The 14,128-nt window shown below is 32.3% G+C and overlaps 1 protein-coding gene across 1 annotated transcript in view; it reads left to right on the top strand.

Annotated features, from left to right (window-relative positions):
• Positions 1–14,128, top strand: part of TMTC4 (transmembrane O-mannosyltransferase targeting cadherins 4) — an 89,899-nt gene that overhangs the window by 52,772 nt on the left and 22,999 nt on the right. The window contains exons 9-11 of the mRNA XM_051984073.1: positions 435–637; positions 2,719–2,890; positions 2,969–3,100. Coding sequence (XP_051840033.1) covers positions 435–637; positions 2,719–2,890; positions 2,969–3,100 — 507 coding nt within the window. The remainder of the gene's footprint in view (positions 1–434; positions 638–2,718; positions 2,891–2,968; positions 3,101–14,128) is intronic.

Raw genomic sequence — 14,128 nt, 5'->3', positions numbered from 1 at the left:
AGATTTTTTTCTGTGCTATATACAACAAGGAGGATATAAGGAACTGAAGTAGAATTCCGTTACACTGCTGCTTTCAGGGACTAGAACAAATTTCCCCCTTCTCTCCTCCCCTCCCCCCTGATCAACTTTTTAATGTTACAAACAGTATATGTCACTGTGTACATAGGGATATAATTTGACCTCAAGTTGAAACAAATTGCCTTTTTTATTTTGGTACTTTTAAATGGGGATTGCTGTATTTTATTTGTTGAAATCTGAATGTAGTTTTGCTGGATTACAAAATATTGTCCCCTACCCCAAATAAAATCTTATAGATTTACTTCATCCAACTTTATTTTTTAACAAGAAACATCTTAAAAACCTCAAAGTGAAGATAGGATTTATTTTTTTAAGTTCAGTATCAAATAAATGTTTGTTTTCCTTTTGACTGACAGGCTATAAACTATAATTACTACTATTCATTGAATGCATGGTTGCTGCTGTGTCCCTGGTGGCTGTGTTTTGATTGGTCAATGGGCTGCATACCCCTTATTAAGTCAGTCAGTGACTGGAGAATAATTGCACTAGCAGCACTTTGGTTCTGCCTAATTGGTCTAATATGCCAAGCTCTATGCTCTGAAGACAGCCATAAGAGAAGGTAAGAGGCAGTGCTGAATTTTAAACTCTACACAAGGTTGAGTCAACAGTATTTTGCTAAATTCAATACTGATCATTTTAATGATTCAATGGAAACAATATCCAGAATTATGTTTCAAATAAATATTCATGTCAATTACTACAGTTTCATCCCAGTTTGGGCCCATCAGCAGAAATGACTAGTGGGATACAAACTTGGAGGAAGAGGTATGGATGGCTGCTTTATTTTTTAAAATCCCCATGAAGTGGCATTTTGAGATCCTTAACACCATAGGTGGTAAAGAGTAATTTGTGGTCAGAACAGAGAGTGTAATTGATGTGTGTTGTGGCCATCATTTCACAATTCTCTTTTTTTAAAAAAATACCCTTATGAAAGCTGTAGTGATTCTGTCATCATGGCTTGATACAAAATAAACTGCTGTCCCAAAGAGAGTATTCTTTATTTCTAAAAAGGTTATTGAGAAAATAATTGGAAAAAAACAATTGTGTTTTGTGAAGAAGAAAAGTAGGTTTACATCCTCCTGTAAGCAAAAGTCTTTTTATTGTTATTAAATTATTAGTTTCTCAAAGTAAATTAAGTTCTGAGTTTTCTAGTGTTTTTAAATTGGTTGTAGTTTTAAAGAAAAACAAACTCTTGTCCTCATGCAGTCATTTCTACAAGGGAAGTGGGATTGGTTTTTGTAAATATCATAAGAACCAACTACATAAAAGGCGGCCTCAAATTTGATCTAACTTATAATCACTCTGTTTCCATTTACTGTTTGTAATCATCTCTTTCACTCAGAAACAGTAACCTATTTCCACACTATGTTTGAGTGACTAATATTCTTTCTCTTTGCTTAAGAATGTTGAAGGTGATATTAGCCCCTTCATCAAAGAAAGATATAAAGCAAAACACATTTTCACTTATCACATTCATGTAATTCTTAAAATAAAAATATGCTTATATGAAGTATTTTAATGAAGTTTCTAAAACAATTATTTATATTTAAACCTACATTTTTATTGAGCTACTTCTGGACTTAAATCTTAAAAGTATTCTAGCTAATAAGCTTACAAAAATGGACATATTTTTACTTAATTTTTTAAAGTATTAGTATTTGTAAATTTTGGTGTTCTGTTTCAAAGTAATTTTCTCAGACAATTAGTAGAAAACACTCCACTATCAAAAAAATATTTTGTGGGGCAGCTCAGTGGTGCAGTGGATAGAATACCTGTCCTTTAATCAGGAAGATCTAAGTTCAAATGCAGCCTCAGACAATTGATATCTACTAGCTGTGTGACCTTAAGTCACTTAATCCCCATTGTTTTGCCCCAAAAAAAAGAATATTTGAGGTGTGTTAAGAGTACAGTGGAAGGAACAGTGAATGTGGAATAAGAAGTGAAATTCAAAATCTACTTCTTCCATTTAGTACAATATTAGGGAAATAATTTACTCTCCTCAATCACTGATTTTTTTTTAAACCTATTAATAGGGGGTTGGATGAGGGGGCTTTGAGTGTTATCATGTGCTAATGGGTAAAGCTTCATTTGTACATTTTTTATATACTAATTTGCTATGTCATATGCTGAGTATAATAAATTGATCTGAATTATCGGTAGACATAGTGTCCCAGGTTGTATGGTTCTAATATCATTCATTGATAACTGACAATAATATATCATATATTCTCCAGGTCATCTAAATAATATATACTATTATAAGTTGGCAATATACATTCTATTAACATTTTGACACAAAAAAGAACAGCTATGATAACATATCATTTTATATGTTATCTATATAGGATAAGGCTTCAAGTTCTGAACAAAATAAAAGTCAACCATGAGGTTAAAAATTAAAGTCTACCATGAGATTTAAAAAAAAAAAAAACAATACCTCAAGAGTATCTCTTATTCTTTACTTTCATTGCCAGATTAAATTCCCATTGATGATAAATGTCTTCATACGGTTTTTCTGATGATAGATAGTGTGACGTAGTCTTCAAAAGTAGTTCATTTAATACTTACAGTTTATTACAAAAATGCATATTTTTCTTCTGAAGCTTAAGTATAGCCATTCTACTATTCTTTAATTTCTAGAATACTCACTCTGGGATTGGGATTTCTCATTATCCCATTTCTTCCTGCAAGTAACCTGTTTTTCAGAGTGGGATTTGTTGTTGCTGAAAGAGTCATCTACCTCCCTAGTATTGGATACTGCGTGCTTCTAACATATGGATTTGGAATACTAAGCAAACATACTAAGAAAAAGGTATTACCCTTGAAGCTTACTAGAGTGGACTGTGGTGGATCTATTAGTGAAATTTAACACATTTCTCTTTTCTTTAAGAAACTTATTGCTGCGACTGTACTAGGGATTTTATTCATAAATATGGTACGTTGTATTACCCGCTGTAGCCAGTGGAGAAATGAAGATCTGCTTTTCACAAGTGCCCTGTCTGTGTGTCCTCTCAATGCTAAAGTAAGTTGGTGAACTTTTAAAAATAATATTTAAAGGAATATTTAATAAATTAAAAATATTTTTAAAAATCATTTGAACTCAGAATGAGAAAAAATTTCAGTTTTTTTCACAGCACCAAGCACAGCACCATACATTTTTTAAAGTATTTAATATTTTCCCATAACTTTTGTAGTTACTTTGTAAAATTCAACATCATCAAAATGGTTATTCAAAATAGCCATGTGTCAAAAAGTTATCTTAAACAAGTACTCATATGAGATCAAATTGACCAAATTATCCATTGAAATAATTGTAGGGGTGGTGGCATTTTGGTGAAATGACTTAAGGGGAGCTTAGTTTTATACAATCATGGCACTGAATTCCATGAAAATAAAATCACAGACTGTTTTAGTTAGTAGAGATGATTGTTAATCATCTGGTCTAAGTTCAGGACTTAGTGGTGGAAAGGAAACTTAGAAATCATCTCACTCAACATCATCATTTTATAGGCAAGGAAGCTGAGCTCAATCAAGAAAGATGAAGTAATTGGCCCAAGAGCCTGGCATTAGGAAGTAGCCAGGCTATGATTCCAACTCTCAATATTTACTCACATCCACTTCCCTTGTTTTACAGATGAGGAAATTGAGACCTGATAGCAGAGCTAGTTCTCAGATTGAGATCGTCAGACCCCAGTTCAGGGGTTCTTTTTACTAAACTTTATTAACTGACGTTGGTCAGGCAAATGTGTAGTAACTGATAGAGGATCAGAATTCAATTATAAGAGCCTATATAAATTGTAAAAATGTTCATATTTTTTCAGACCCCAGTTCAGGGGTTCTTTTTACTAAACTTTGTTAATTGACTTTGGTCAGGCAAACGTCTAGTAACTGGTGAAGGATCAGAATTCAATTATAAGAGCCTATGTAAATTGTAAAAAGTTCATGTTTTTCATCAGTTACCATATTCTACCCTTCATCGCGATGAATTGTATATTTTCCTCTAAGTTTTTGTAATAAATTCCCTTTAAATATTTAAGCTATAGCATAGTGGGTAAAAAATTAAGATCAGAATAAAGGGAACTTTGTGATCTTTTCCTGACATGGACGCTGGGGTTTGTACTAAAAGCTATTTATTTACTTTTCTCCTTTATCAAATTCGAAGCTTTTTGAACTAAGAAACTTTTAAAAATTTTATCCTTCTAATCTCTCTATAGTGACTAGGATAATGCGCTATATATATATATTAGGCATGTAGGATCTATTTACTACAAATTGAAATAAAATTTTTAAAAATAATTTTGAAAACATGTCAGGAGCAAAAGAAAAACTAAATCTTTTAATGAGATTAACAAACCCTCAAATACCTGCTCTATATAAGATTTCCAGCAAAGTGCTGTTTGAAAAAAGAGAATTCTGAAACATGAATAGTGTGTACCAAAGAATAACTTATCTCTTTCTGAAGAACAGGCAAGGACTTTTAATGTTGGAGTAGTTTTAAATCTATTGTTCTACCTCTGGGCCATCAAAATAATTAAATATTTTATATTATTTCATTTCATCTAATTAATTAAGGTCTTTAATTATGTTCTTTATAATATTTTAATTGAAAAACATTATAATTGTGTCTATATTTTCTTCGGTTTTACTGGAGCTTTAGATTTTATGCCACTGACTTGTTTGTTTATGGTCACAGTCTATATATTTGAGCTAGTATTTTTACAAATGGATTCTTTGGTTACTTCAGAATTCTTGAACAAGTTAGTAGAACTTTTGTGGATATTGGATTTGTCCAACTCTGTATGGATGTAAGCTGAAGTAGAGAAATACAGCTGAATAGATGGAAGAACTGGAAAGTTAAGGCATTTGAGGAAATATCAATATGTATCTTGAAGTCATCTGTAATTTATGAGGGCAGAAGTTGGGATAGAATGATTGTTAGGCATTGAACTCTCTGAAGAAGAGGGAATAGCCCAGAGTTTTATAGATGGTGACTACCACAGTTTGAAAAAATCTGCATTAATAGCCAGCTGGAAGATCATGCTCTAAAGTCATTACCAATAAATGTCTAAAATAAACTGACACATCATTTAGAGGCTCAATAGAACTTATAATTATAATGTCATATAAAAATTATGAACTAGAATGGATAAACTCATACTCTTACAATTTCAGATGACTCCAGAATGATCAGGATATTCTCTTTTAACATGACTTCTTTAAACTGAAGAAATGCCCAATTCACTTTGAGTCATCCATATAGCATTTATAGTTTAGCAGATATTTAACTGTAGTAGATAAAAGAGAATCATGTTGTGATTCTTATTCCTGCTCAGATACAGTATAGAATGTAAGTCTCTTGACAATTAACATTATTTCTCCTTTTGTCTTTGTATTGTTGGTAACTAGAACAGTGCCTTGCATAAGATGCTTACTTACCTGATAGATCTTTTTAATTAAATATAGTTTTCATAGCTTTAACAAAATTTGGAAAAATGTGTCAGAAATGATTAAAAATTTTAAAGTAGAAATTGAAAAATTGAAAATTTAAGCACCTATTGTATGCACAACACTTGGGATACAAAGACAAAAATGAAATTCCCCCTCCTCAATGAGTTTGCATTCTACCAAAGGGCTACAACATGTGCACAAATTAGCAAATACAAAATTGTACTATGTAATTTTAAAAGGGAAGGAAAATATCAAGGAAAAAAAATTGTAATAGATAGTTTCAGAAAAAAACTAGAGGTGAGGAGAGAATTAAAAACTGGAATTGGTTTATTTTTGCCTTTGTATGCTAGCATTTACCACAGTACCTAACACCTTAAATACATGATTAAGAATATTATAGTCAGTTTTGAGAATAATTAAAAAACCATTTTAAAGAGAATACAGGAATGGGAGCAATAGGTAAGAATTATATTGCAGAGCGCTTTAGATACAATGTTGATAGCTTTGCATATTATCCTAGAGGTAATAGGAAGCCACTAAAAGTTTTTTAGTTGATCTGTATTTTAGTGATATCTTTTAGAGTCAGGGAGACCATTAGGAGGCCTTCCCAGTAGTTCAGGAAGAAGTCATGAGAAATTAACATTGATATAGATCTTTAAAGTCTTCAAAATACTTTTCAGACATCACTCTTTAGAGCTTTACAACCTCAGAGAATGGGTATTATGTTATTATCCTCATTTTACAGATGAGGAAACAAAAGCTCAAATGATCTTGCCCACAGTCACACAACTGGGAAGTGTCAGATGTGGAATTTGAATTTGATTCTACCTCACTCCAAATCTAGTATATATTTTATCTAGCGTGTTTTATGTATGTTGGCATACAATAGGTACAGAAGGCAAATAGAAGTTGAGTGAAGGAAAGAAAAGGGATATATGAAAGACATGTAGTGGAAATAGAATGGACAAGACCTAAAGTTTAAAAGAAGTGAGATTGTTATCTCGGTATGATATACATATTGTATATTCACTTTGTAAAGTGATGCAATAATGGGTCAAGTATAGTAACTCTTCATTTAACAAACCTTGGGAAATTGAGTGTTCTGGCTAATTGAGTTTTCCAGCCAACTGATAGTTAACCTAATGAAGCTGTCTACATTAAAGACACTACTGCATAAGATGATAGGATTTGTATCTTCAGAATGCTTTCGGAAACACGTATTTGTATAGCTCTAAATTGCATATTTGGTGGTGTTGATTTTTTAGAAAATAGTACTTTACAAAACAAATCTCCAATCTAGTAACCAGTCCAATATAGTGTCAGTGTGCTTGAAAAGGAACCTCATAAAAGCACAAAGTTAAAGCTATCTCTCTGACTTTAGCAAAGCAAAAAAAAAGATAAAAATCTTTCCCCTAAACTCATAAAACAGTGAGGAAGGAAAGGAAGCAGAAAGCTTTAAAAAAATCTATAAGGAGTGACAGATTTTTAAAAAATAATTATAAAATTGTATCTGAAATGAAGGAAGCTAAATATGGTTCTGAAAAAATCAGATATTTGGAAAAAATTAATAAAAGTACTCAGGTTGAAATAATCTTGGAAAAGTAAATTTCAAGTTTTCTGTGTAGTCTTAGCGACCAGAATATTCCCAGAATAAAAGCTGAAGCCATTTCCCTCTCAGAGGTCTATGTTTAAAAAAAAATATGAAGTCTTAAAAGTTTTGGAAAGTGACTAGTGAATAGGTTATGTGACACTATAAATAATTATGACCCTGTTCCCCCAAGATAGGAGAGATACTATGTATTTATTATAGAGCTGGACTTTATGGTCATTCTACTATCCCTTGATTATTGAAAGACTTTGATTACTTTCTAAAACTCCCTTTCTTCTGAAGACTTGAGACAAGCAAATGTCTATTTCTTGTCTATCTCACATGAGTTTTCAAGTCTTCTGAGCACAGACTGCTCACATAACTTCTACTCATCTTACTGTAGAATAGGCAGCTAGAAAATTCTAGCTTCTGGAATGCTGGTTATTATAAATGACAGAAAAGAATTACCATATACCTAAAACAAAAAGAAATAAGGCCAAGCTACAGCATTAAATAATAATGGTAATTCACACTTATATAGTACTTTCATAGGATCATAGATGTTATTGTTATCCATCCTTTGTTCTTGAACGAGGAACATTGAAGGGGACTGATGACAAGGTGATGTCTTGACTTGCAAGGGAATTAGATTTAAGTGAGATAGAACTGTGCAGTCATCAGCCTAACTCTTACCTCCAGAATCACTGGAGTTTAGTGGCAAGATATAGGTCAAGAAGACTGATGAAGGCCCCTCACAAGGATCATAGACTGAGAGCTGTCAGGGATTTTAGGAATCATTTCATCCATACCCTTTATATTTTAGAGGAGGAAACTAAACTTCCCAGCTCTAGGAGGTAGGTCCTTGTGGGAATTATCCTTGTTTTACTCATAAACCCAATACAAAACCAGTAAGTATAAAAGACAAGTAAGAATTTCTTGAAAATATAGATTATCAAACATTGAAGTGGGCTATTAAGAGACATTGAATTTCAGATCTTTAAAATATGGATTTCCATCTTCCTAGAATGTTATAATTGTCTTGCTGCCAAATTAACTTAAAGTTCTGTACATCTTTTTAGATTCTATCATATTAACAAGAAAATGGTGACTTCAGGGAGAATATGAAATTGTTAAAAGGTCTAATAAAGAGTTGATCTTTTTATGAAGCTAAAGAAAAGCACAAAAGGTGCTTATGGGCATCGAGGTATCTATCTCAATAGCTATAGAAGCGAGCCTCAGTTTAGGAAAACCAGAGTTCAAATCCTTCCTCAGTCATTTTACTTATCTCTGTAACCCTGGGCAAATTATTTAACCTCTGTCTACTTCAGTTTTCACATAATAATAGCACCTATCTCCTAGGGATGTTATGCAGATGAAGTAAAATAATATTTGTAAAGCCCTTTGCAAACATCAAGATACTATGTAAATGCTAGGTATGTCATTATGCAAGTCAACTAAAGAACAATGAATTCCTTCAAGCATCTCCCTAATTTTACTTGCTGACTTGTCTTTTTATTTTTAATATCACCAAAAATAAATTGCCTGTGATTTAATTTCATAAATGTTAATAGATCTGCTTTTCTATTTTAGATACTAATCCCTTAACTCCCTATTTATTCCTCTCCAAGAATTCCTCTCCTGATTTCTTTGGAGGATCTATATAATTCACCTTCAATATCTTCTCTGAATAATTTAGTTAGAAGAAAGATAATATGATCTTCATAGTCTTTGGTTTTCATATTGGAAAACTGAAGCATCAACAGGTTTATTGACTTCATCTATGTGGATCCAAAAGGATTGAGCTGTGAAGACTAAAACAAATCCAACCTGTACTGTTTCACTAGATCATATGATTGATTTCCTTTGTAAATTAAAGGATCTCATGATATTTGTATATTTAAGGTTGAAAAAAAAAAATCCAAGTAAATTCTTGCATTGTGCAGTACTAAATTTAATGTGTGAATAGCTCTTAAAATAATGGTAAGCCCAATACGTGTGGAAAATAACTTTTCTTTAAGAAAATTATATAATAGTAATCCTTTTTAAGAAGTGATACCAAAATACATCTGAATTCAAATTTGACGTCAGACACTTGCTAGTTTTTACACCCTGGTCAAGTCATTTAACCCTGTTTACCTCAATTTCTTCACCTGTGAAATGAGCTTAAAAAGGAAATGGCAACTCCAGTATTTTTGGAAAGAAAACCCCAAATGGGGTCATGAAGAGTCAGATATACGTGAAACAACTGAATGACATTTAATTACAACATGGTGATTATTGCAGACAAACTGGATAAATACTGAATTAATTTTTTTTTCATTTAACTTTATGTTAAAATTGCTATTAACTTATTCATTTTGTTGTTAATCACTATTAATTTTGTAGTACATTGAAGAATCTATTGGGAATTATCTTTCCCATTTTTCAAAAGAATTTCAGTTGGAATCAGTAAAAGCATCACATATGGGAAAAACCACCATCGTTATATAAGCTGAACTTGTCAACCAACATTTGTGTCAACACAAATATACAAAAATAAGTATTTTTTTCTCTTCTCAAAGATGTCAAATAATTATGTATGCATCTTGTACCCCACTGGTCCATAACACATTTACAAGCAGACAACAATCATTTATTAAGCACTTATTTGAGCTAAGTACTGACGACCCCAGGAGAAAGTCATCAGTGAGAGAAAGGAGTTACATGGCAGATGGATCTTTTAGGGTGAAAAAACTGAAAGTCTGAGAGGTTCCAAGCTAAGACATGCTGGTAAAGTCCTAGAAGTCGGAAGTATACCTGGGAGGGGATTGAAAATAAAGCCCAGCCTTGGCTCTTCCCCAGAATGGAAGCCCCAAGATGAAATCACCATTAAATTCTTGTGGAATTTAATTGAATTTAGTTATTCAATGTGCATTATTAGGTACCATCTATCTGTGGAATGCTATTTGGATGCTAAGTGTTTAAGTGATAATGTCATTTTAGTATAGAAGATACAAGAATATGATGGAAAGACTACACTGGATTTAATCAAAAGACCTGGGTTCAAATTCATGCTCTGCTACTTATTACCTTTGTGACATTAGACAAATCAACTCTACCCCTTCCCCATGATACTCTCCCATCCTAATTTTCTCAGTTGTAAAAAAATGGAATTGGACTTTTAGGATATCTTCTAGTTTTAACTTCTAAAATTTATTAAAAATTAAACATTTATTATAAATCTATTTTCAACTTACTATAGCATTTTTCTTTTTTTTCTTTGTTTTTATCTTACATTTACAAATTATTCCTGATTTGTGAGAGATCACTTTTGTCAAAGACCAACAATTATGTAAAACCAATAATATGACAATCTTGTCTCATGCAACATTTTACATTTGTAGAACCCTACCACTTCTCTGTTTTCAAAAATTAACAAAGCTATTTTCTCTCTTCCTTTAGACCTAGAGAGGATCTTAGAGATCTGGTTCAACTAGTTCATTTTACAAATAAGAAAACTGATGCTCAGCAAGGTTCAACAATTTGCCTAAAGTCAATCAGTTAGTACTGTTTTAACAACCTTTATTTAAACAATGAGCCTAGGTGATTTATAAATTTCTTTTCATATGTTTTTAAATTTAAGATTCGTTTTTTTCACTAAATGTAAAAACCAGTATTCTAGATTTTTATTTTAATAATGCTTTTAAACATTTATACTTTTTTTTTTACTCCACATGTGTCGTATTTTACTGAACTGCATTAAGCATTTCAATTTCCTAGGCTTTTCACACTAATTGCAATTGCAATTCAGGAATTGCCAGGAAAATTGAAAATTAAACATTTTTTTCTTTTAAATTTTATAGAAAAGAAAAATTACTCATTCTCTAAATACCCTTTTAATAAACTACCTGATAATAGGGTTGTGTGATTTGTGTGGAATATGTCAACCCAGATCTGTTCTCGCTGCTCAAATAATGCATGCTAAAATGGCATGCATGCTAAAGCTGACCTCTGGGTAACTGTTTCCTAGATCTTAATTATGGGAAATGTTTGAAAGTACAAATTATGTTCAGGGTTCTGTAAGACTTTCAACTAATTATAGAGAGCCATAGCTTTTACTTAAGAATTGTGATTTTTCTTCCTTGGCGTTATGATCTTTGGTCCTTTGTGCTTGCTACAGAAAGCTGTCCGTACTGCAGAGGGCAGTTGAACTCTTTGTCTGAGCTTTTTATTTAGAAAACAGAATTTCACATAACAAAGGAAAGCAGCAGGAGCTAGAGAATGGAAGAAGCTGGAGTCATGTTGAAATCTTAAGTTGAAGCTGTATTTGTATTCTTGTTGCAACCACAGCAATAGAGGTTGGCTCCAACTGCCTTCAGTCGCTTTGGGCTTGGTGGGATGTTGGAGAAACAGGGCAGGAGGGAAAGGCAAAATTATAGCCATTTAGAGCAGATTTTTAAAAATGTTTGTGCTACTATTCTCTTCCAAGCTGTAATTTTAAGACAATAATATCAATGAATGGACAGAAATTTATACCAAAAAGTTTAAATTATACTTGATGATTCACAGGAGTACCTACTCATGTCTTCTGTGATTTGTCATTGTCACATAACCTTGTAGGATTAGGTAACTTAGAATGCATGTATGTGCTTTAAAATATGAGTGAAGATGAAAGGGAAAAAATGTAGCTCATTGTTAGCAATGTTCAAAGACTGCTATACAACTTGATATCCTCCCAGAAAATATAAATGTTTTATGTTTTTTCTTTTTTTTTTCCTATTTATATCTTTGACTTCTGTTTAGAAAGCTTTCTCCTGGCAAGTAGCTCCATTTACCTGTGTAGTTCAGCACCTTCTTTTATAATTCACCATTACAGAAAATTGCCATTGTCAGCATGTATTGGACAGGATTTGAATACAGGTTTCCCTGACAGCCAGCTCTCTGTTACACTGTCCAATTAATATAATGTAATTACAAGTTAACCTAATTAATTTTTTAATTAAAGTGCTTCCTTTATATCTACATCTACGTCAAAAATAACAGATTATAGGACTTTAAAGGGCAGGGTTCCTATCTAATTTGCTTTATACATTAGTCCTTGCATCAGGTACTCAATACAAGCATACTCAACCTAATGTTGCTGTCTTCCGTAACAGTTTGCAATGATAACATTAAACCATTGTAATGAAATCTCACTATCAATATTGTTTAAGCAATTGCTCATTCATAACATTTGTTCCTATGGAACCGATTGTTCCCATGATATTGTTTTCTTAATGGCATATTTTTGTGGAAACAATAGTTATCAGATGGCATAAATTCTTTGTCTAAGTGTGTTTATGAGGATGATGATAGAAACTTGGTTTCTTCTGGACCAATTATTTACTGTATAATTAACTTAGGTCACAGATCTCTAGTTTTTAAAATGGATATATTAATGTTGCCTTTCAGATATTCTCAAATTCAGAATTCTTGATAAAGTTTCTTGTCTCCCCTATCTGCTTTTTTTTTTTTTTTTTGTAATGAATAGTAATATTTCCTATCTTTCTCCTTTTGGAGTTGTTTGTTTTGTTGTTGCTAGTTGCTGCCTTCTCTTGGGGTTTCCTTTACCTCTGATTTATTAGAATGGAACTAGGAAGCAATGTAGGATAATTAAAAAGGAATTAGAAATCAGGAGCCCTCAATACTGGTCCTGGTTCTGCCACTAGCACCATAAAATCTTAAAGTTGGAAGAGAACTCTTAAGTTGGTACCTGAATTTCTAATCCAACTGAAACTTCATTAAATGATTATCCATTCATTAATCATTAGTCATTTTGGCCAGTTGTATAATCAGTTCCAAATCTACCAAACTCTGCTATCATCCAAACTGTATTTTTGGCAAAAAATATCATGGGATATTTATTAGTTGTATGCTCTTCAGCAGGTCTGCTTATCTTCTTGGGCCTTAATTTCTTCATGAAAATTGGAGTTTAGACTAAATGATTTCCAATATAATTTTCAACCCTATGTCCTATCTAAAAAGATGGATATGGTTTTGGGGAAGTTATCTTCCTAGTAGTGAAAAATGTACATTTTCACTGTCAATGAGTATTCAATAGCCAAGCATATTGGTAACACATTTTGAATTTTATGGAAGAAAAAGACCATATATATATAATTTTAAAAGTCTTGAACCAGATCAGGAGAGAAGTGTCTTGATGTTTACTTTCTCTCCACTGTCCATTCCAATTTCATAATTTTAAAAATATAGTCTTTTCTCCAATTAGGATTGTCAAGAAACAAAATCCCATTTCTCTGACAAAGAGACTTAACTGAGTTTCATTGGAGAAATGATGGACAGAAACAGCTACACCCAAAGAAGGAATACTGGGAAAGGAATGTGAACTATTTGCATTTTTGATTTTCTTCCCGAGTTATTTTTACCTTCTGAATCCAATTCTCCCTGTGCAACAAGAGAACTGTTCGGTTCTGCAAATATGTATTGTATCTAGGATATACTGCAACATATTTAACATATATAGGACTGCTTGCCATCCTGGGGGGGGGGGAGGAGGGAGGGAGGGGAAAAAACGATACATAAGTGATTGCAAGGGATAATGTCGTGTAAAAATTATCCTAGCATGGATTCTGTCAATACAACGTTATTATTAAATAAAATAAAATTTAAAAAAAAAAAAGAAAAAGAAAAAAAGAAACAAAATCCCAGTTATCTGACTGTAGTGGTTTTTAACTTTTAGTAATTTCTTGTATTTCATGAATTTATTGGTTACCATTTGTTCTAGAAATATCAATGCCTTTTAAACAGTGTTAATGTCTTTCTTAAATCATAACCTTTCCCCTTTCCCTCCCCCCGTCTCTCTTTCTTTTTTTTTTTTCTCTCTCTCTCCCTCCCTCACTGTCCCTCTCCCTCCATCCTTCCCTCCCTCTCTCAGTTGTCTTCCTTCCCTAAACTTTTCATAAAGGAAGGAAAAAATAAAATTGTGACAAGGATAAATTAAAGTACCAAAAAACAAAGTCCAGAGATTCTCTCCAT

This window comes from Antechinus flavipes, chromosome 3 (assembly GCF_016432865.1).
Source record: "Antechinus flavipes isolate AdamAnt ecotype Samford, QLD, Australia chromosome 3, AdamAnt_v2, whole genome shotgun sequence".
Taxonomy (NCBI): Eukaryota; Metazoa; Chordata; class Mammalia; order Dasyuromorphia; family Dasyuridae; genus Antechinus; species Antechinus flavipes.
The sequence above is the reverse complement of the archived record's forward strand: the minus strand, read 5'-3'. Positions and strand labels throughout refer to the sequence as shown.